The sequence below is a fragment of the Bos mutus genome, chromosome 5 (genome assembly GCF_027580195.1).
Source record: "Bos mutus isolate GX-2022 chromosome 5, NWIPB_WYAK_1.1, whole genome shotgun sequence".
NCBI lineage: Eukaryota > Metazoa > Chordata > Mammalia > Artiodactyla > Bovidae > Bos > Bos mutus.
The window spans coordinates 14,062,395-14,086,818 of record NC_091621.1 but is presented as its reverse complement, the minus strand read 5'-3'; the positions used below and the strand labels follow the sequence as shown (position 1 = coordinate 14,086,818).

The following is a 24,424-nucleotide window of genomic DNA, read 5'->3' as shown; positions in this document are numbered from 1 at the left end:
AAATAATGCTGCACTGAATATTCTTATACACATATCTTTAATCACTTGTTCAAATGTATCTGTAGAAGAAATTTCCAATATGGTCCTATTTAAATGCTTTTTAAAGTTTAATAGTGGAGCAGAGGCTACTAATGGTTCTCCGATACCCATTCTCCATTATTCTAAGAAAGAGAGCCTTCAACTCTAACTTGGCACACGGGCACCCAGAGTTAAGACTACGTGTCTCAACCTCCCATGGAGCTAGACATAGCCATGTAAGTAAGTTCTGGCCAAGGGGATGTCAGGAGAAGTGGTGAGTGCAGCTTCTAGGAAGTGTCCTAAAAAGAAGGAGTGTGCACCTCCCTTCCTTCTTCTCCCCCTTGCTGGGAGGAATATAGGTGTTATCGCTGGTGCGGAAGTAGCCATCTTGGATAGAGTACAGACCGGCAATAAACTAAAAGAAGCCTGGGCCCCTGATGTGAGCTCTCATAGGAGCCGTGGAAAGCTTCTATCCGGAGTTTGTTACTTAAGAGAGAAATAAACTTGTGTCATGTTTAAGTCACTGTTGTTTTATATTTTCTGTCAAGTGCAGCTAAACCTTTTAATTCTAAACACAGATAGGGCTATTTTTTTTTTTTTTTTTTTTCAAAGAGAATGCCTCTGGAGCACCTGTTATCCACAGCACATTCTTGGTGTTGTCCAATTTTTAAATCTTTGTCAAATTTATAAGTGATAAAAAGTTATTTTTGTATGTAGACCAATACAAATTCCTTGTCCATTTGTAAAGCCGAAAAATGAGATAAAGGATGATAAAAGAAAGAAGACAGATTTTGTTAAAGGGTAGTTTTTATGTCCTTTATTATGATGAATAATTGAGCTAATTATTTTATATCATGAAGGACTCTAAGAATGTAGCTAACTGTGATCATTTAATGCCCCTCTGATTTGAAGAGTTTTCTTTTCAGTATTAACAAATAGAAGGGAACTTTCTCAGCAGGCAGTTCATAAACTCTTTACATAGAGACACTAAGCCTGATCTTATCATGCAGTCATGCAGTATTCTCCTTTTCTTATTGCCCAATCCATCATGGAGACTAACTGTAACTGGCTACAAAGTAAGAACCCAGTAATTGATTTCTTCTTTACCTGCAGGAGTCACTGGTGATAGTGACAAAAACTGGGATGACATTTTGTGTCTTGGCCCTGTCCAAAGAAAAGGAAATATATTTTTAAAACTCTATAAACATTACATAATACATAGCACATGTAAAGGGAATCAGTAGTCTCTAGAAGTTATTCTACATCTGTATTTTCATATGTATTAATCCCTTTGTTGATCAGTTAAGGGCTGGTGATGAACATAAGGGAGAAGAAGACAGCCAGCTATTCTTAGAAATTATAAAGTTCCCAAACTAAACCAATATGATATGCCAACCAGGGAAAATAAGTCAAAGTCAGTGGATGTTTTTGTTGTACAAAATAGAAATACCAGGATGACTAATGGGTTTCCCTAGTGGTTTTGATGGTAAAGCCTGCAGTGTGGGAGACCTAGGTTCAATCCCTGGGTTGGGAAGATCCCCTGGAGGAGGGCATGGCAACTCACTCCAGTATTCTTGCCTAGAGAATCCCATGGACAGAAGAGCCTGGCAGGCTATAGTCAATGGGGTTGCAAAGAGTCAGACACGACTGAGCAACTAAACACAGCACTCCCAAATGAGAGGGAAAATGTTGTCAGGTTGCATAGCAGATGCCCGCAAATTCACATCTAAAATACATGTACAAACCCAACTTCCAATGGAAGAAAAAGAAAGTTGGAAAACTAGGGATTGAAAATGGTGGTGTTTGACTGCAAGCCATCATTTTTAGAGGAAACGCAAGCTTGTGATTAAGAGCCTGGACTCTCATTATGCTTCTTCATCCTTACCCTCAATTTTCCCATCTTTCAAAAGGGACGGTAAGAATAGTACCTACCTCCTGAAATTGTTACAGGAGTTAGCATATGTCTTGCCCTCTGGACAGCATCAGAAGCATAGTAAGTGTCATATAAGTGTAAGCTCATGGAGAAAATACTCTAAGAATGGAAGATACTTGGTGTGTTTGAGAACAGCAAGAGACTAGTGGAGCTTAACCAGTGAATAAAGGGGAGAGTGACAGCCAAGGTCAAAGAGACAACAAGACCTTATAAGTCATTTACTAATTGGAATAAAGATCATTAAATGAATCACTCTGAGTGCTGAGCTGAGAAGAGACTACAGAAGAGGTTGAAGGTCAGGTAGGGAGATCTGATGGGATGCTACAGCTATGGAGAGGCAAGAGCTTACGGGTTCTCTTAGGATAGTAGCAGAAGTGGTGATATATTTGGAAAGTAGAGACTATAGGACTGGGCAATGGTTTGAATATGGGGTATGAGATGAAGAGCCCAGGAAATAAAGGATGAAATTGCCATCAGTGGGGACAGAGAAGACTGTGGGGAAAGGGGAGGTTGGGAAGAACAAAGGTTCAGTTTGGAATATAAATTTGAGATATCTATTAGACCTCCAAGGGGACTAATATAAATACACTAATATAAATACTATTCCAGGTGAACACCATGCTGTTTGGTTTAATTAATTCTTGCATTCTTCTAACATTATGCAATCACATGTGGTCACTGCATTATATAAAAGTCAGGTCCTTTGATGCGTATCGTCGTAGGGTAGCATGAATGCCACTGTGGAAAGACCCTAGCCTTTGGGGACAGGCATGTTTGAATCTTGTTTCTGACTCTTCTCGGCTCTCTCTCTTAGGCCTACCCGATTAAATTCAGTGCATCTAAACTGCTTCTTCCAAGTATGGATACTAATTTTCTTTCAGCCTTTCTTACAGCCTTGTTGTAATTTCCAAACACAGATAATGTATGCAAGGTGCTTACTCATGATAGACGGATAGGGAAATAATTGCTTATACTTTCTTCAAAATAGATATCCAGATCTGTCTTCTTTCTAGTCCACTCTGTCTTATGAACAACCACAGTACTCGTAAAGAATAGGAGGGGTAACTGACAACCACTTTCATAAGAAACCCTGAATTAAAGTTCTTGAAACCAGGTTGTTTGAGAGGAGTAGACCACAAATATTGATACAAATTTGGGGAATCTGACCTACCTTATTGGGTTTCCCAAGTGGCGCTACTGGTAAAGAACCCACCTGCCAATGCAGGAGACATAAGAGATGATGCAGGTTTGATCCCTGGGTTGGGAAGATCCCCTGAAGGAGAGCATGGCAATCTACTCCAGTATTCTTGCCTGGAGAAACATGTGGACAGAGAAGCCTGGTGGGCTATAGTCCACAGAGTCCCAGAGAGACCCACCTTAGCACAGAGTCTTAATATTCCAAGCTTTGTGAAAGAGGTGGGGTTTTACATAACAATATCTAAACCTACAGTCCTAGAGCAACTTTAAATGAATTCCCAATAACAGTATCTAGCAGATGTTATTTGAAGCAGTTTGTGTTTGGTTTTCTCAACAATTCTCTCTATAATTCAATGGAAGTGGATTTGCAGATTCTTTCATCAGGAGATAGAAAGCTTTGTCTCTGAAATGCAAACGAAGATTTGGACAGGTTCTCTCAGACCCAATGCCTTTCGACTTTTTCCCACCTTCTTCCCTCCCACTTGGACAAATACTCGGAGAAAGGGCTGTGAACTGTCCTTGGATGGTGTAGAGACACCAGCGCAAGCAATCTTTTTTTTATTTACCAGAAAGCTGGGAGCCACTAGGTCCTTGGCCTGCTCCGTGACCTGCCTCTCTCGATTAGGTCAGAAGCAGAGCATGGTGATGAGGAAATTACCTTCAGCTTGACCTTAGAGTCCCTGCTGGCGTCAAACTAGCTCTTTTGTACGGACTTTTCTGTTGACATTTCTGACTGTACCTTTTGCAAACTGAAAAATAACTGCAGGTCCAGAAGGAAGAGTAGGGGAAAGAAACTGGCCAATGTGAGTCCCATGATGTGGAAAGTACTTTGTAAACTAAAGATCTGCAGAGATGCTGGTTATTTCTTGAGGCTAAATGTGTTATCATCACCCCTCTATAATTATTTAACAATGACTGGAGGAGAGAAGTCTGCTCTTAACCTTCTTAACTTCTGCAAACTTGTTTGCAGGGGTTTTTTAGCAATGTTGTCTATGTGGACTGTAATCGAATACACTCAGTTCACCCACAGATATAAATCCTCGTGAAGAAAAAGGACAACTTCTTTTAGACTTACAAAGAACTTGTAAGCTTTAAATACATGGTATGTGCTTTGAAGGACTATCGGTTGAAATCAAATCTTTAATTGACCAGCAAGACAAATAACAGGATTAAAATAAACTAACAGTAATAATCAGTAATAATAGTATTACTTCTTTAGAGCTAAGCACTGGGCTAAGTGATTTACACACCATCTTATTTAAAGCTCAGGTAAGTCCATAAAGTAGAAACAATCATCCCCATGATATAGATGAGAAAATGGGAGGCTTAGGGAAATTAAGCCAACTCCCAAGGTCAAACAGTTCATAAGTAACAGAAGTGGGATTAAGATAAGTTTATCAAACCCCAAAGGCTTTTATATTCCTATAATTTCATCCCATCCTTTATACCTAGAATTGCATGTATCTGCAAATATGCCTATAAATGCAAAATGTAACTGATTTAGCAGAAATTTTCTAAACAAAATGTTAACATTTCTCTATAAATTAGTGACTTTATGTGTCTATATTTTCCACTGTTTCTACTTCTATTATTTCTCTGCATATATTATACTTTTCTTTTTAAAACTGTGAAAGACACCTCTGTTTGTGATTGTGTGTCTGAGCTGTGGGTAATCTATAGATTTCTTTTTTTCTCCTGTAGTGTCTCTTATTTACATTATCTACTTAATTCTTTCCCATTTTTCCCTTCTCTTTCTTACCTGACTGATCTCTTTTTTATGGCCATAATATGAAACTTAAGTATATTCTTACCTATTGTGTTCATTTAAAGGAGTTCTTGCTTTCTGTTCTTTGTTATAAATGGTTTATAATGACACAAAATTGACTTTTAGACTTTGTGGTTTTGCCAGCCTCAGCTTTCTTTGATCATGTGTTATTTGCATCCATTAAGTGTCTTCCTTTTGACTGTAAAGTCTTTGCTGGGAAGAAAAGGGGCCTTCCTATCTTTGAATGTCCTACAAGGCCTAACAGAGAGCTTCTAATAAGTGTATAAACAAAACGAAATATTTAGAAAGCTCAAAATCCTGTGCCTGCCAGTGTATTCACAGCAACTGACAGGCAGGAAGAGATGTGGCTAAGAATTACAGACCATCTTCCTTTTACTTGAAAGTGAAAGAAAATGAAATCACTCATTGATGTCTGACTCTTTGGGACCCCATGGACTGTGGCCTACCAGGATCCTCTGTCCATGGGGTTTTCCAGGTAAGAATATTGGAGTGGGTTGCCATTTCCTTATCCAGGAGATGTTCCTCCCAGGGATTGAACCTGGGTCTCCCACATTGTAGGCAGACACTTTATCCTCTGAGCTACCAGGTAAGTCTCCTTATACTTGAGGCGGTCTCCAATCTTGGTGGCTAATTGAGGGCAGGCCCCGTTGTGTACAGTTGGGATGGGGGACATCAAGCTGAAACCAGTTTTACCTCAACAAGTTGGGATCCAGGAGCGTTTCCAACCTATCCTTCAGGAAGGGGTTAGGGAAAGCTGGGTGAAGGCGCCAATCGATTCTGCAGTCTTGGCTCTATCCTCTCCCACTCCGGTAGTAGGGGATCCGGGAGTGCAGCTGGCCAACCGAAAAGTGTGAGGCACCCGTCACCGTGCTCGCGGCCGCGCGGACCCTGGAGCAACTCCACCCGCAACGCCCCACCACCGACGCCTCCCACCCCCACCCATCCCCAGGTTTCCTTTGCGGGTGGCCCCTGCGTCCCAGGCTGCCGCTCCAGCCCCCCTGGGCAGAGGTTTCTCCAAACTCTGTCCCTTCCCGGGGCTCCCTCCCAGGTTCTTCTCCCCACCTCCCCATTTTAACTCCTCTGGGGTACCCTAGTCCTCGGTGACGCCCTTCCGCCAGGTCGCGTGATCTTCGTAGCCCACCTTTCTCTCCCTTCCCACCACTGAGCTGCAGTTTTCTCATCTGTGAAGTAGGGACAGTAATTCCTACCGCATTTACCCAGAACGTGACAAAGTGACCAGGAAAGAGGAGAGTCCATTATAACATGTATTACTAATCAGCATTTTTGTCCTTGTACTCTCACTGCCCTCGCGATGGTGGAGGGGAGGCCCGCATCCCTGGCAGTCAGGAAACTCCAAGGCGAGGAGACCCCGCCCCGCCCCGCCCTCGGGGCTGGTGGCTACACCCCTGCGGACCTGCCCCCTCCAGTGCCGGCTGAACTCAGCGCAAGCCCAGTAGCCTCCCTTAGACTCAGGGTGCCGGGCGATATGGCCGGCGGCCACCGCCTCCTGCTGGAGAACGCGCGGCAAGTGGTGCTGGTGTGCGCCCGCGGCGAGCGCTTCCTAACCCGGGACGCGCTGCGCAGCCTGGAGGTGCTGGAGGGCGCCAGCCTGGTGGTGGGCACGTAAGTGGCCGCGCCGTCTGGGCTGCGGGCGCCGCGGGTCGCTTGCTGGGGGGACCAGTCTGCCAAGTACTCGTTCTGTAAATTGTGCACTGTGGAGGAAAAGGCGGTAACAGCTTTCCTGCACCCAGGGAGATGGTTGCACGCCTCCTTTTCAGGCGCCTATTGCTAATGTGTTTGGCTGCTTCGGGTTGTCATTCACTTGGAAAAGAAAAGCACTCAAGCTGCACAACCCACTGAGCCGCATCAGAATCGCGCCTATGCTGATAAAATATGATTGCAGCAATCAGAAGGGGTAGGGGTTCTCTCCAATGCTTCCTGAAGTGTGGACAGGGGCCACCTGCCTCAGATGGCCTGAGTTTGTTTTTTTTTAAAGACAGATTTCTGATCCCTCCCCACCCCCTTATCCTCAGATCTACGCCCCCACCACGTTTTATTGAGATATAATAGGCATACAGCACTGTGTAGACTTAAGGTGAACAGCATAATGAATTGACTGACATACATCGTGAAATGATTACCAGTAAGTATAGTGAGCATCCATCCTTTCATACAAAGTCAAAGAAATAGAAAAAAAAATTTTTTTCTTTGTGACCAGGACTCTTAGGACTTACTCTCTTAACAACTTTATAACATGTAGCAGTGTTCATTATATTTATCGTGCTGTGCATTAGATCCCTAGTACTTATGTATCTTATAACTGGAAGTTTGTACATTTTGATTACTTTCGTCCAGTCCCTGCCACCCACTCTGTACCTATCCTCAGGTCTTTTGAATCAAGATCTCTATGGGTGGAATTCTGAGATCTGAATTTTTACAAAGTGTATCTCTCACCTGCTTCTGCTGTGGGAAAAACTTGAAACCCACAGAAGCCCTTTATGTGGTGATAGTTTGGGGTGATATAAAATTAAAATTCAGCCACCAGAAAGAGAGGACATTTTCAGTTATTTTCATTTAACCTTCTGAGAGTAAAAGAACAGCCGAAGCTTGGAAGGCAGACTTGGAGTGGGCCTAGGGGTTGGATTCCCATCTGAATCGAAGAGCCGGTGACACTGAAATTACACAAGTCTCATCCCTTATCTGAGGCTGCTTAGGGTTGTGTAAGAGCCCAGTTTTTAGGGACTCTCTGTGTGTTTAATTAACAAAGGAACAAAAATATTCCCAGTGTTATGGTCAAAAATTTGTTAAAATCAGTTAACAAGAATTGCATGGATATAGGAACCTAGGGTCAGTTGATAGCCATACTCCATGGAGTTCCAAGGATCTAGACCCCTATCTTGCTCAGCTGAGCACCCCACTCTTCCTCACACTCACTCCATCATCCAAGATGGTTGTGCCTTCTCTCATTATGGTGTCTACATTCCAGCAGGTAGGAAGTAGGAAGAGAAGAGAATCCTATTGGCTAGAACTTAGTCACATGGCCTCACCTGGCTGATGGGAGACTTAGAAATGAAGTCTTTATTCTGGGTGGTCAAGATTTCAGCTAAAATTTAGGAATCTAGCACTGTGGGAAAAGGAAACATTGATCTTGGGGAACAACTAGCAATCTCTGCTACACATGACTTTTTGCCTTGCGTGTGTCTGGAGTCAATTTCCAAAGACAAAAGCTCAAGAAGGAAATACAGTAAATATTGATTGACTGAAAGTAACTTCATTATACTTACTGGTAATCATTTCATAGTTTAAATCATTGGTCAAATTTTTCACAATACTTCTTCCAAATTTTGTGATAATTTCTTGATTTTTCTTCAGAGATGGTTTCATAAAAGCCATCGGTCCTGCTGATGCTATCCAAAAACAGTTTTCAGAAGAAACATTTGAAGAAAGAATTGACTGTTCTGGGAAATGCATCTTGCCAGGTATTAACCCCTTTTGCAATAAAGGCCTGAAAGCAGTTTTAATAAAGAGGAATAGTAGTACCTTGTTTTAAATAAGGTCTCACAATATATGAAAATATAATATCTGCCATTTATTGAATTTCTACTAGTAAATGTCTAGCTGCTTTACAGACATGTTTTCTTGTTGAATGACACTGAACTGCCTTGTAAGTATCATTGTCTACACATCATAGATTAGAACACTGATATTTACATGTGAAATATCTTACCCAAGATCTCTAAACAGGTAAAGGACCAACTGGAATCAAACTCATTCAATCCACTTCTTTCCACTCACCTGCTGAAAAGAAACCAGCTGTGTTGGGTTTGGATTCAAAAACTGTCCAAAGAACTTTATTAATCCATTGCATAGGGGAGGCAAATAGGGAAGCTGCTCTCTCTAATTCTAGAATAGACTCTAAATTTGTATAGAGTATGAAACAAAGGACCCATCTCCAGGCAGAAGAAACATAAGCCAAAGATCCCTAGAGATTTCACCAAAGTTCATTTTTATCTTTAGTGATTGACAACAGAATCAGTTTATTAGCCACCATATCCCAAATTATCCAGGTTTTATGGTTTCCCTGGTGGCTCAGATGGTAAAGAATCTGCCTCCAATGCAGGAAACCCAAGTTGGATCCCTGGGTTGGGAAGATCCCCTGGAAAAGGAAATGGCAACCCACTCCAGGATTCTTGCCTGGAAAATCCCATGGACAGAGGAGCCTGGTGGGCTACAGTGCATGAGGTCACAAAGAGTCAGACACGACTGAGCACTAACACTTCACTCCATCATGGCTTTTATGTAATCATCTGAAACAAAGTTCACACAAATTTTGAGTTTTGTGCAGACATTGAGGCTAGGGTTTATACCTTAAAAATGTGTAGTCTGTATATCTGACAGAACTTCTACTATCTGGCTCTTGGGGGTCAGGAGAGAAACTCAGGGTGAAATCTCAGGAGAAAGAACAGAATGTGGTAGAGAAAGCAATCCAAATAGGGACTTTTGGTTTTACTCTAATCAAAGCCACTAATGAATCATTTAATCCATAAGGTACTTAAATGCTCTGGAAAGACATAGTTTACCAAATTGTACCTGCATAAACAAAAGTTCCAAGTGGTTGCTTTATAGTTTCTCTTTAATTAAAACATATTTCTTTCTTGAAGAAAGATTCATCTTTATGATTTCATATTTTGCCTTCTCAAAGTGGAGAGTAGGGATTGTATTATTCTTTTTCACACCTAGATTATTCTTTGGTGATAAAGTCCTTGGTTTTGCTCAACTAGTAGGTTTGACATTCTGTTCTAAAAGCTTGTTTGGAGAGCATGGATTTATTGGGCAAAACGAGCTGGGTTTTCATCCTGTTGAGTCAGTCTTCCATTAGAGCCTTCTAGACCAACCATGGAGAGTCTTCTTGGAACCACACAGACACGTTCTTCCTCCTTCACCCTCCAAGATGGCTATCACCATCATGCTTTCCCAAGAACCATGTTAGAGTCTGCCTACTGTCCAAGTGCTTTTGATTTCATAACTTTAAACATGATGTGATTTGTTGATTACAGGTTTGGTGGATGCACACACACATCCAGTATGGGCTGGCGAAAGAGTTCACGAGTTTGCAATGAAGGTAACTGTAGTAAACAATGGCAAATCAAAATAAAGCACAAATATACACAAAACTTTTTCTAGAGTTTGTAGGCTGTTAGACTTTACAACAAATGTCTATGTGTCTATTTAATGGATTTTTTTTTTTACTAGCTTCGACTATGGAGATAAGTTACTACAAAGTTAACTAATTTATGACTTGGTGCCAAATCTTTATGTTGTGCACAGGGCTATCAATAGTTTGAAGTATAATAGTTTTCAAGATATTTTAGCTGCCAAGTGCTCCTTTTAAAATAGAGCTTTACCTGGTTTGCTCACTAATTTCCCCTTTTTTCCCCCATTCCATTCCCTGGTAGCCTTTGAAGGGACTCCAGGAAGCAGTTTGAAAATCGCCACTAATTGGGGTCAAAGTTGGAAAAATATATTATTAATCACAAAATAAGCTTTATATTGTTCCTACAGAAAAATTAGACATTAAGAAACATAAATTATAGTCCTTTTAATAAGGCATTAATTAGCCACAGTTAACCCTCATATCCCTGGTTTGAGCCATTTTCACACTTTTTATTTGCTTGTTTTTAGTAGACTTTTTTAGAGCGGTTTTAGGTTCACAGCACAATTATATTAAAGGTTCTGAGATTTCCCATATGCCACTGGCCCCCAACTTCTGTCCAAAGCACAGCCTTTTCCGTTTCAACATCCCTGACCAGATGTACATTTGTCAGCATGGATGAACCTACACTGGCACATTATTATCACCCAGAGTCCATAGTTCTTGTTACTGTTGACTCTTGCTCTTGTGCATTCTCTGGGTTTGAGGAAATGTCTACTGACATGCATCCAGTATTGTAATATCATACAGGGTAATCTTACTGCCCGCCCGAAATCCTCTGTGCTATGCCTATTCTCTCCTAAAAACTGGCAACTGCAGATCTTTTTACTGTTGCCATAGTTTTGCTTTTTCCAGAATGTCATATGGTTGGAATCCTACAGTATGTAGCCTTTTCAGATTAAGTTTCCTTCATATTTTTTCTTCACACTGTTTTTTAAAAAACTGTACATCCTAACAGCCAAATTGCATGATTTCAGAAAAAAAAATTTTGTATTCAAGTATTGTCTACCTTTCTCAACAATCTAGAGCTGTTTTTTAAGACTTTATTAAACCACTGAATTTCAGAGCCAAAAATTTAGAGGTTTGCAGTCCAATTCTCTAATTATCTGATACAGAAAGGGCCGAACCCACCAGGTTTTTGTGAACATGAAATCCTTGAAGATAATTTATTATAAAACCATTGAATTTTCCTTAAAAGCTCTAGTTTGCAATAACTTGAATGTGACAGAATTAAGAACAAAGGAAAGGGTGTAGCAAAGGGAGCCCCCCAGGATGGCACATTTTGTCTGCACCACCCTCCTTGCAGCTCCGAATAACAGGAGCTCAGCAGGATCTCAGAAAGAGCCTTTTTATTTTCTTGAGTGACAGAGATCAGGCCTGAAACTCTAGGTGGCCCAATACTGAGGGGTGGGAATGCTCTGGGCCTCTTGGTGGAGACTCAGGTAACGACAGTGGGATCCCCTGATCGCCTAAGCTTCACTTTCTCATAGGTGCTGAGCAGTAGACTGAGATTAGCTGGTATGCACTGGGACTAACTGGATTGTTGAAATACTTTTGTACCTGTTGGTAAACTGTCACTACCCTAAGACCCCAGGTCCCTACCACGTCTCCCATCTCTGCTACCCTGGTCCCTTCCTGGCACACCTCTGACCCCCACAACTCCTCACCACCCTGGCAGAGTAGGGACTTCTAGAATTGTGTGTCCCAGCATCCTTTCTGATTGGCTATGGTGCCTATGCCATATCAGTTGTCAATCATGTTGAATATCATCCCTGGACATAGGTTCTGCAGACCTGCCTGCAGCCTCCCTTTATTTTCCAGACCTAAGGGTGAGCCTGTGTGTTCAGTTGGCAGGAGCCACATACATGGACATTCATCAGGCTGGAGGAGGGATCAACTTCACAGTGGAGCGCACCCGCCAGGCCTCTGAGGAGGAGCTGTATAGCTCCTTCCAGCAGCGGCTTGGGTGCATGATGCGGGCGGGGACCACGCTGGTGGAGTGCAAGAGTGGATACGGCCTCAGCCTGGAGACGGAGCTCAAGATGCTGCGGGTGATTGAGCGCGCCCGGCGGGAGTTGGACATCGGCATCTCGGCCACCTACTGCGGAGCCCACTCCGTGCCAAAGTAACCTCAACAGAAGGGACTGGAGTTTAATTCAGGCAGTTGAAAACCAGAAGGGGTCATGTGGGGATGTCTAAGTGGGGGCTGTGTTCTCCAGGGGGTGAAGGTGCACCAGCAGTTGAGCTCTTGCAGAGGAACCAGTAGAGCCTTTGGAAAGGTGTTCTGATTTTAAAGGTCAGTCATCTCACACACATGGTTTTAGGAAGGTGGTCTCCATCAGACCCACCCATTTGCAAGTCTCTTCATGGTGAAGGAAAAACAGACGTTCACAACTTTTTTTTTTTTTTTTGGTCAACAAAAAGAAATTGCCCTGATAGGTCCTTTAAAATGACAGATACTCATTTAAGTAGTTTCCCATGACAGTGATCACAAAGGCACCTTAGAGATTAACACCCTGTAGAGGTATCTGACGTCAAGATAACTCATGCTGGTTTTTTTGTTGTTGTTGTTCATCTGTTTGCTTGTTTAGCAGCAAGCATTTTTGTTTTATTGTTGTAAATGTGTTTTTCAGCTTTTCTCTTTATCTAAAAAGTTTCTCCCGTGTGGGATTTGCCATAGAGAATTCTCTCCCCTTCTGTTCCTGCATCTTGTCTGTCCTGGAATTACTACTTCAGAAGGCCCACAGTTCCAGAACCAAAAGATCCAAAAGAAATCCAGGACTGCAGAATTCACAGGGCGTTGCCTGTGAAGTTTTAAGTTGTGGTTCAGTTTAGTTCAGTCGCTCAGTCGTGTCCAACTCTTTGCAACCCCATGAACTGCAGCACGCCAGGCCTCCCTGTCCATCACCAACTCCCAGAGTTCACTCAAACTCAAGTCTGAGTCAGTGATTGCCATCCAGCCATCTCATCCTCTGTCGTCCCCTTCTCCTCCTGCCCCCAATCCCTCCCAGCATCAGAGTCTTTTCCAATGAGTCAACTCTTGGCGTGAGGTAACTTAGATAATAAATGCCTCAGGCTTACCAAAATGGTTTAGTTATTTAAATAGCCCATTTAATTAAATAATATTCAAAATTAATAATTAAATCATTTCAGGTTTAATTAAATTTTTTACACTTATTTAGTTTTGTGAACTTTGAAAAATAGAAATTTTAATGTTAATATTTGTTTACCATCTTCAATCAGAGGAACCAAAAAAATTAACGTTGAAAATTATTGTGAAAATTTACAAAATGAATTAAGTAGAAAGAAACATAAATATTGAATATTTACAATGATGTTTTTTGTATGTATTTACCATTTATACTTCTGAAATTATTAAGACTTGAAACTGCACTAAGACTTCTGGGATATCCTGTCTATGATAGTCTGTTTTTTGTTATTTTTTTCAATTGAAAAGACAATGTGACATGGTAGAAAAGTCTCAGACTTTGGAGAGACCTCAGACCTGGGTTTGAATCAAGCTTAGCTCTGTCCAACTGGTTGATTTTAAGTTTTGATCATTAATTTTTCTGAACATGAATTGTTCATTTGTAAATCAGCAAAATAACACCTTTCCTATATGGTTGTCTGAAAAATAGAAACAACATGTATAAGTACCTGTCTCCTCATAGTCCACATCTGTCTACCCACCCAGGCAGTTTTTGCTGAGTCAGAGTTTTCTGTGTGCCAAATACAAGGCTGATGTTTTACAGAAAAATTCTCCATCTGCCACTGAGCCTGTGAGGTCTCCTCTTCATCCCCAAAGATAAAGGCCCAGAGGATACCACATGACGTCTGCATCATGTGTCCAAAGTTATACAGCCAGCAAAGTGGTGGAGCTCTGGGGCTCTCTGACTCCAAAAGCCCAGCCCATTCTCAGATATAACTACCCAGGAATTTTAGAATTTCAAGGTCTCCTTCTTCCCCTATGTCTGATGAGACAGAACTCCTTAGGCAGATGCCTCTAGAAACTGTGGAGGAAGAAAAAGTCAGGATGATAGCTGGACCCAGGTAAGGGGCCCACAGTTGGGTGTCAGGGAAGCATCCAGGATGTCCTCTAAGTGTCCTTGACAAGAAGATTCAGGTTTTCAGCCAGGTGGCCTTGCTGACTTCCCCAAAGGCAACCCCAGTATGCCAGAATGGGTGAGCCATCTGTCTCGCTGCCTGTACGGCCAGTGTATACAGAAGTCTTGTCAATACCTCTGTTAGGCAGATTTGTCCCAATTGTTAAGAGTCCTGAGTTATAGCTTTGATTCTTTCTTTACCTTTTTGAGGCTCAGGGTCACATATCTATAGTTTCTCAGGTTCTCCAAGTACCAAAGACTCCTTTCTCCAATAACTTTTTTTTTAACTTGCCTTTGGTGATCTCCTTTTCTTCTCTCAGAGGAAAAACTGCTTCTGAGGCTGCTGATGACATCATCAAAAACCACCTCCCAAGGCTGAAGGAACTTGGCAGAAATGGGGAAATACACGTTGACAATATAGATGTGTTCTGTGAAAAGGGTGTCTTTGATCTTGATTCCACCAGAAGAATTCTTCAGAGTGGGAAAGATATAGGGTTACAGATTAACTTCCATGGGGATGAACTCCACCCCATGAAGGCTGCTGAGGTATGGCTGTTCTTTTGCTCTTCTTTTGTCAGCACTCGTGCTATGGAAAATTCAGTGAGTTTGTTCAAAGGAAGGAATGACCTTCTGAAAAGATAGAGAATGGGGAAATTTGTTAGAAATATGTGCAGGTTGGTCTGGTTGAGCTTTGGAATCCTTTTTTGCTGATCATTTACTTTTATTATCTCCTCCTGGTGATACTAGTAGGGAAAAAAATACCTTTATGATCTCATTTACTAAATTCACAACCTGTTTTGATTGTCACTCAAAGTCACCCTAGCACAGTCTCTTAATTTCACATGAAGAGTTTTTCTGTGGCAGCATTCAGACAAATTTTAGTGGAGCATGCCTTAATAGTGACAGGATGATTTTCAAATTGTTAAGTCTTTCCCAGATTCATTTATTCATACATGGAAGAGATTCAAAATCCCCTCCAGGTTTCATCTGAGTGACCACTTCTCTGGGATCCTTCCCAAACCTCTCCAAGAGTGGGTTATAGCCTCTCCCTGTCCTTGTTCCACTGTTTAAAATCTCCTCTGTGATCCCTACTGGACATGAACACATTGAGGACCACACCCATGTCTTCTTGTGTGTGTGTGTCTGTGTGTGTGCACACGCTTAGTTGCTCAGTCATGTCCAACCTTACCCAGCCTTATTTCCTGGAGGTTAACACAGTGCCTAGAGTGCAAATGGTCTTTAGAAAGTAAATATTTGTTAAATGAATGAGAACTGGGTGGTCAACAAGACACTTTGGGCTGTAGAGAGTGACTGTGAATTAAATGTGAATTAAATCAATAGAAGTTGATAATTCCCTGGATGAGCAAATCAAGTTTCAAAAAGTTGAGGAAGATGCTAAGATCAAAAGGGAACCTGCCTTGGGGAGCATCATCTGCACTGTCCACAAGCCCCCAGAGCCCTGATTCCAGTGCTCATCTACCTGAGCCAGATGCTGGTGGGGGGCTCTTCTTCCCTGCCCTGGTGTGGGCATCGCAGCCTCCCTGGCTCACAGTGGAATGCCAGCAGCTATCAGTCTTCTTTCCTTGAGATGCTCATCATGTCATCTTTCAGCCTGGGGCACTTTGCATGTGCGCACATGTGTCAAAATTTGTCAAGTTGAGAAATAATCTACTTTAATACATTTTTATCCAAGCATTATCTCTTCTTGAGAAATAATCCACTTTAATACATTCTTATCTGAGCATTACCTCTTCTTAGTTGTCTTCCTAACAACCTAGCATAAACTTTTCATCTGGAGGAAAACCAAGTTCAAGAAGATAATCTAGGGACTTCCCTGGTGGTCCAGTGGTTAAGTCTCTACGTGTCCACTCCCAGGGGCCCAAGTTAGGCCCAGGAATTAAGGCCCCTAAAGCTGTGAAGTGTGGCCAAAAAAAAGAAGATATTTTCAAATTACACAAATGATTCCACACTCCTGAAGTCTGTTTTCTCACCTGATCTGTTTTCTCTGAGTGCAATGGCATTCCAGGTACTTTTCTTGTAGTTTTATGATATTTAACAATCAGATTTTACTACCAGAATTAGTCAATGTTTTATTCTGATTCATAAGATTCGTAAAAATTTTAACAAATGTTTGAAGATCTTGGTAAGCATTTGTGTGTAAGAATAGTTTTTGAAGTAGCATGCTAGCTAAATTTTCTAATGAATGTCCACCATAAACCCTTTACCCACTTGGAGGCTTGTGCTTACAAGAGGTAGTTGACAATAATAGAGTATTATTTATTTTTGTAGGAAAAACTGTATACAGGCACTTTATTGATTTGTTGTTGCTATGCGTGAAACCTCTCTTTCTCTGTCCATTCTGCTTAGCTTGGGGTGGAACTGGGAGCCCAGGCCATCAGTCACTTGGAAGAAGTGAGTGATGAAGGCATCGCTGCCATGGCGTCAGCCAGGTGCTCTGCTGTTCTCCTGCCCACCACGGCCTACATGCTGAGGTGAGGTTGTTTTCCACCTCCACGCAGGAGCTAGCTGCAAGTACAAGCTGTAAAGGCACAGACTTCCCAGATGCCCAAATATTACTTCATCACCCTTACAGATCCCCTTTAAAATGCAGATCAGGAAAACTTAGCTCATGGAAGATGCCAACTGTATGGTGTGATGTATGATGTGATGTTCGTAATGAATGACCCCAAGGAAGGAGCTTAGACCCAAATTTCATTTGAGTAATGGGATTACTGGGGAGCATGGAGCTTTATTTTACTTTCTTCCTCATTTCTGGAATTTTCCAATTAAAAAATCAATATACATTACTTTTATAATTAGAAAAGAGGCTTTATACTTTAAAAAACACACATAAGATGGTAGGAATATTCTGAATCCGAATGAGTTGCTTTCCAAGATGATGCAAGTGAGGACCATTATCCTCATAATTCCTACAAGTAAGAGGAAAAAGGAGATGTGATGTCTAAGTATATTTTGTGGCATCTCCCCAGGGATTTAGCCATATGCCTTCCATGGATTGAATCTTTTTCTAGTGGTAAGCAGGGACTATTCTTCATTGCAGTGCACAGGCCTCTCATTGCAGTGAGAGGCCCCTTGTTGCAGAGCACAGGCTCTAGGTGCATGGGCTTTAGTATTTGGAGCGCATGGGCTCAGTAATTGTGGCTTGAGGGCTCTAGACACGGGCTCAGAAGTTGTGGCGCACAGGCTTAGTTGCCCCGCAGCATGTGAAATCGTGCCAGACCAGGGCTTGGACTGGTGTCCCCTGCATTGGCAGGTAGGCTCCCATCCACTGAGCCACCAGAGAAGTCCTTCATTCATCTTTTTAAAACATCCAGTTACCCTGCAAAAAACAAAGTTCAGTTTACACTGGACTCTTCTCTTTTGCAATAGTTATTACTGAATTAAATCTCTCCTCACCATATTAACTAGTGTCCAGCTTTGTTTATCTTTGACATAACTTTTGAGCCATGTCCTAAAGACTAAATTGTATTTGGTCAAGGAGATCAGGGAAATACCCAGTCCAGGAATAAGCACAAACATTGTACATCTTAGATTATTGGACCTTCAGATGAATTTTAAAGAACCTACAAAAATGTTTGAGACTCCCACCTTCCAAAAAGGAGAGGGAGAGATATGAATTTTAAAATTGCAAAATGAAAGTTAACTTTAAAAGCATTATTTAAACCTTGTTGTTTATATTTGGGAATTCCAAAAAATGTATTATGTTTGAAAACAATTTTCAGTTATACTTTTCCTTCTTCACAAGAATCTCTCAATGTAGTGATTGTCATGATAATCCCCAATTAAAGAAGTTAGTCATACCCAAGTGATTTCAAAAGCAGGATGATAAAAATCAGGAGTCCTGGGGTTATGCTAGATCCCACCACTAATCACTTAATCTTGAATTTCTGTTTCTTCTTCCAGAACACAGAGGAGTTGGATACCTTATTGTTGTTATTCAGTTGCTAAGTAGTGTCCGACTCTTTGTGACCCCATGAACAGCAGCATGCCAGTATATCTTAAGTCTGCTTCAATTCTGAACACTTATTCTTCAAAATTTCCACTTCTCAAGACTGATATCTTTCTTCCCCCTTCTCTTTAGACTGAAGCAACCTCGAGCCAGGAAAATGTTAGATGAAGGAGTAATAGTCGCCCTGGGCAGCGATTTTAACCCTAATGCGTATTGTTTTTCAATGGTAATTATTTTTAACATGCCTTTCTGAGCAGACTGAAACTTCTCCCAAGCATATAAATAATTTAAAACTATTTCACTAATCTGGTAAAATGTATCAAAGATCTAAAAATGTCTTCCAGTGAAACCGGAAAAAGAATGTGTAGACAGCAGTATAATTGTGTATTTCTGTGCTTCTTGAATGCCTCCAGGTTTAGGGAGAGGAGAGAAGGGTCTATTATGCTTTGATGCAGCCTTAGGCATTGTGGTTTTACAATAACCTATTCTCCCCCTCAGAATTGAATAATCTCAAAGAAGTTTTAGTAAGTAAACATGGAGGTGAGCTTCCTATGACAGGAAGTGACCTTGAAAAGTAGTGTTTGTGCTCGCGTTCGACTCTTTCTGTGACCCCATGGACTGTAGCCCACCAGGCTCCTCTGTCCATGAAATTTTCCAGGGAGGAATACTGGAGGGCATTGCCATTTCCTTCTCCAGGGGGTCTTCCTGACCCAGGGATCAAACCCAAATCTCCTGCATTGACAGGCGGATTCTTCACCACTGAGGCACCAGGGAAGACCCTTGAAAAGCAATAAATAAATATTAAATACATATGGGGTGGGTGGTAAGTAATCTCTGTAATAAATCTTTCCCAAAGCATAAGAATCTTTACATTTAAATTTAAAATTTTTCCCATGTTAATTCAGCCTGCTCCACTTGGGCATTTATCTGTCATTATTTGTTGTGCTTTGTTGAGAAATGTTCTAGGTGGCAGTTGTCTCGTTCCTTTTCTCCGATGCTTTTCTCTTCCCATCTTAGCCAATGGTCATGCATCTGGCGTGTGTGAACATGAGAATGTCCATGCCCGAGGCCTTGGCCGCTGCCACCATCAATGCCGCTTATGCCCTGGGAAAATCTCACACACAGGGATCTTTGGAAGTTGGCAAGCAGGGAGATCTCATTATCATCAATTCACCCAGGTGAGTGTTCTCCCAAGTAAACCATTTTATTGTATGAAAATAAAAGTGTTAGTAGCTTAGTCGTATCCAACTCTTTGCAACCCCGTGGACTGTAGCCCACCAGACTCCTCTGTCCGTTGGATTCTCCAGGCAAGAATACTGGAGTGGGTCACCATTCCCTTCTCCAGGGGATCTTCCTGACCAGGGATTGAACCCAGGTCTCCTGCATTGCAGGCAGATTCTTTACTGTCTGAGCCACTGGGGAAGCCCCATTTTATTGTATGCCCACTGTCATATGGAGACTTGGTTAAAACCTTTTTCCACTGATGATTCGTGTCAGGCTCTGTGTAAGCTCAGAGAAGCTACCCAGTCTTATTGTCACCCTTTTCTAAGCAAAAAGTCTCCCTCAAGGTCCTAAACTTCAGGGTAGACCGACTTTTCTGGTCTCTTCACCTGTCTTACATCTTTCCTAGATCTCTGGGTTTCTGCTCTGTTTACCTGGACCTTGGACTTGTGCTGCTCTTTGACATGTGTTTTTGTTTTTCTTCTTGTGTTCTGACCTTTTCTGCTTGCGCTGAGCCATGCAGGTCACAACTCTAGCTTGTCACCCTGCTTCTAATTCATTACCTCTCTGACATCTCATTCCTACTGCATCCCAAAAGTTTTGCTTCAGTTATTCTGCCTCTGGTTTTGTACTATGCACCCACAGTCTGCTGCCTCGTGGACCTCCAATGTAACAATTTGAGTCTTATTGTTATAAATCTTAAAGTTGTGAATTCTATGGTGAATTCACACCATAGTTGTGAATTCTGGACACTAGCAAGTCTCTCCCAGCTCTTGGACCTCATGTTCAACCAAAGAGGGTGGCTCCATAATTCTACTCTTGAGGATCATAAGCCATTGTCTCATGGAAAATAATGCTAATGTTACCATTTATGCATCATTTAACTGAACCAAATATTTTAAGATCAGATATTTAATATCATTAAATAATATTTGATTTATCATAGACTGATTATCATGGTACTCTGTCATTTTTTTTAAAAGCCCAAATATTAACTACTAAGTATACATAAATTTTTAGAGAATGTATTTTGAAATTAGCACTTATAGACAAAGTAATCATTTTGACCTGTATGCATTAATGTTTGATTTCTTTCTAGATGGGAGCATTTGATTTACCAATTTGGAGGCCATCATGAATTAATTGATTATGTTATAGCTAAAGGAAAAGTCATCTATAAAAAATGATAGATCTATAAGGAAAGAGGAGACTCTTCGACTGTATAAGTCAATACAGTTATATTAAGAGTTAAAATACCCTAGTGGTTTAGCAGAATGATGTCACTTAAATATATTTCAATATTTTGTTAATCCAGTTGAAAAACCAAAGGAATTCACTTATTTTAACATGTGCACATAGACATATAATCAGGTAAACAATCTGTGACGATAGTCTCAAACATTAACTTCACAAAGGTTTGTTATAAATATTCTGCAGATTAATTCATTAGTGTCCTCTGAGGGGAGGGTGTTCTTCTATTTCTAATTTCTTCTCAACCCTTATAGTAGAGCTTCAGGGAAGAGTTCAAGACTTGTCATTTTATACACAAGTACAGGGACCTTCTTGTAATGGATGTATTTTGATCAAATCCAATAATACAATTTTTTAAAATTGTTTTTAAGTTTTTGATTCTTCACATTAATTACAAATGTCTGAAAAATTTTATAGCTCTTAATAAATATTTGCTGTCCCTATTATTGTTGTTCTTTACAGCAACACGAGAAACCAGTCAGTTCTGTTGTCTATTAGAGCTTTTAAGGAAGTGAACAAATTACAGAAGAAAGTGGATTACATACAGAAAAAGTGGATGATTATATAAATGGGTGTCTCTAAAGCCTTATGAGTTTACTTGAAATCTTTTAAAATGCTTTCATCATCTTAACAATCACAGCTTCATGATCAAACTATGTTCTGTTTAGGAAGAAATGACTAGACAAGTAAGTTCAGTCAGTTCAGTCGCTCAATCATGTCCGACTCTTTGTGACCCCATGATCCACAGCACGCCAGGCCTCCCTGTCTATCACCAACTCCCGGAGTCAACCCAAACCCATGTCCATTGAGTTGGTGATGCCATCCAACCATCTCATCCTCTGTCGTCCCCTTCTTCTCCTGCCCTCAATCTTTCCCAGCATCTGGGTCTTTTCCAATGAGTCAGCTCTTCACATCAAGTGGACAAAGTATTGGAGTTTCAGCTTCAACATCAGTCCTTCCAATGAACCCCCAGGACTGATCTCCTTTAGGATGGACTGGTTGGATCTCCTTGCAGTCCAAGGGACTCTCAAGAGTCTTCTCCAACACCACAGTTCAAAAGCATCAATTCTTCTGCACTCAGCTTTCTTTATAGTTCAACTCTCACATCCATACATGACCACTGAAAAAACCATAGCCTTGACTAGACGGACCCTTGTTGGCAAAGTAATGTCTCTGCTTTTTAATATGCTGTCTAGGTTGGTCATAACTTTGCTTCCAAGGAATAAGCATCTTTTAATTTCATGGCTGCAGTCACCATCTGCAGTGATTTTGGAGTCCAGAAAAACAAAGTCAGCTACTGTTTCCACTGTTTCCCCATCTATTTCCCATGAAGTGATGGGACCGGATGCCAAGATCTTCATTTTCTGAATGTTGAGCTTTAAGCCAACTTTTTCACTCTCCTCTTTCACTCTCATCAAGAGGCTGTTTAGTTCCTCTTCACCTTCTGCCATAAGGGTGGTGTCATCTGCATATCTGAGGTTATTGCTATTTCTCCCGGCACTCTTGATTCCAGCTGTGCTTCCTCCAGCCCAGCGTTTCTCATAAAGTACTCTGCATATACGTTAAATAAGCAGGGTGACAATACACAGCCTTGACATATTCCTTTTCCTATTTGGAACCAGTCTGTTGTTCCATGTCCAGTTCTAACTGTTGCTTCCTGACCTGCATACAGATTTCTCAGGAGGCAGGTCAGGTGTCAGGTCAGAATTTTCCACAGTTTATTGTGATCCACACGGTCAAAGGCTTTGACATGGTCAATAAAGCAGAAATAGATGTTTTTCTGGAACTCTCTTGCTTTTTCAATGATCCAGCAGATGTTGGCAATTTGATCTCTGGTTCCTCTGCCTTTTCTAAAACCAGCTTGAACATCTGGAAGTTCACAGTTCACGTATTGTTGAAGGCTGTTATCACCCATTTCAAGTGGATAGAGCCTGAATCAATGAGTCTTTACTGTATTCAGTATAGATCAAATCAAGAGATCCCTTGTCAGAAGGCTAAAGGTAACAGTGCCCGTCGCTATCACTGGCTAGTAGCGCAGAGTCTCTGCAGCTCAGCTCTTCACCTGCTTGGTGAAGAAGCTGAAAGGGGGTGTGGGAAGCGCATGGTTGCTGTGGGTGATACCTCGCCTGTGACTGGTCTCCTAGTTAACAGTGGGAGTCTGGGGTGCAGGAGATAGCTAGAAAGGCCAACACTAAAGATTAGGTCTGTCCTAGAATCCAAGCCTGGAGAAGGAAATGGCAACCCACTCCAGTATTCTTGCCTGGAGAATCCCAGGGACGGGGGAGCCTGGTGGGCTGCCGTCTTTGGGGTCGCACAGAGTCGGACACGACTGATGTGACTTAGCAGCAGCAGCAGCAGCAGAATCCAAGCCATGCAGAAGTATATCCTTACATTTAGGAATAAGCAAGTTAAGCACTTCTTATTTTCCTTCTGTGTGTGCTTAGTTGCTCAGTCATGTCCAACTCTTTGTGACCCCATGGACTGCAGCCCGCCAGACTCCTCTGTCCATGGGGATTCTCCAGGCAAGAATACTGGAGTGGGTTGCCATGCCCTTCTCCAGGGGATCTTCCCAACCCAGGGATCGAGCCCAGGTCTCCCATATTGCAGGCAGATTCTTTACCATCTGAGCCACTAGGGAAGCCCATTTTCCTTCTAGGAAACATTAACTCTAAATAAGTAGCATTCTTGCCTTTTTTGAAAGAAACCAGAAGAGGATGTCCACCTGAAACTGCCACATTCCTCCCAGACCAGTGTCCTACAAGCCCCTTGCAACTCATGGAAACTGGCTAGGAACGCAGAACCTCAGCCCCACTCCACATCTACTGAATCAGAATCTGGTCTTAACAAATCCACAGGTGATTTGTCTGCCCCCTTGAGTCTGAGAAGGGCTGCGGTCTAGACCCTAACCACACATGGTGCCTCAAAACCTCCATTTGCTTTTGCTGCTGCAGACCTCACAGCACCTTTTCCTGTACCTAGAGTGCTTTCCCTTCTTAATGTGGGAAATCGGAGCTAGTCCCTCCCCATGCCCACCGTGCTCCCATTCCTCTGTGAGTGCCTCTAGAGCATTGCAGCTGAATTGTCTTTCTCTTTAAACTGTGTGTTAGGAGAGGAAAGGGCCTGGTCATGTTCCCCTGATCTAGTACAGTGACTGGTTTATAGGAGGTGATCAATGAATGAAGTAATGAATGGCTGCACAAGCATACAGATGGTCATAGTGGAAAGTACTTATTAAAATACACTCAGCAGGCCAACCCAGGAATGAAGTATTAAAGAAAGTACTTGTTCCACATATTGGAAAGAGCATATGAATTCCTTAATGTAATGTCATTTCTGTAATGTAATGTCATGACTGCGGATGGTCATTACAGCCATGAAATTAAAAGATGCTTATTCCTTGGAAGCAAAGTTATGACCAACCTAGACAGCATATTAAAAAGCAGAGAAAAAATAAATAAATAAATAAAAAGCAGAGACATTACTTTGCCAACAAAAGTCCATCTAGTCAAGGCTATGGTTTTTTCAGTGGTCATGTATGGATGTGAGAGTTGAACTATAAAGAAAGCTGAGTGCAGAAGAATTGATGCTTTTGAACTGTGGTGTTGGAGAAGACTCTTGAGAGTCCCTTGGACTGCAAGGAGATCCAACCAGTCCATCCTAAAGGAGATCAGTCCTGGGGGTTCATTGGAAGGACTGATGTTGAAGCTGAAACTCCAGTACTTTGTCCACCTGA

At 41.7% G+C, this 24,424-nt stretch overlaps 1 protein-coding gene across 1 annotated transcript; it reads left to right on the top strand.

Annotated features, from left to right (window-relative positions):
* Positions 1-821: 821 nt before the first annotated feature.
* AMDHD1 (amidohydrolase domain containing 1) lies at positions 822-21,332 on the top strand. Its single transcript, XM_005898403.2, has 9 exons — positions 822-6,557; positions 8,307-8,413; positions 9,992-10,056; positions 11,994-12,271; positions 14,570-14,795; positions 16,617-16,741; positions 18,352-18,445; positions 19,237-19,397; positions 20,540-21,332. Exons 1-9 carry the CDS (start codon positions 6,247-6,249, stop codon positions 20,625-20,627), a joined length of 1,455 nt encoding a protein of 484 aa, XP_005898465.2. The 5' UTR covers positions 822-6,246; the 3' UTR covers positions 20,628-21,332.
* Positions 21,333-24,424: the final 3,092 nt, after the last annotated feature.

Excerpts from the sequence above, each read along its gene's own strand:
- AMDHD1 (XM_005898403.2), top strand. The coding sequence starts at position 6,247 with ATGGTGGAGGGGAGGCCCGCATCCCTGGCAGTCAGGAAACTCCAAGGC. Across the intron at positions 10,057-11,993 it reads TTCACGAGTTTGCAATGAAG|TTGGCAGGAGCCACATACAT; the intron begins GTAACTGTAGTA and ends CTGTGTGTTCAG. Across the intron at positions 19,398-20,539 it reads ATTATCATCAATTCACCCAG|ATGGGAGCATTTGATTTACC; the intron begins GTGAGTGTTCTC and ends ATTTCTTTCTAG.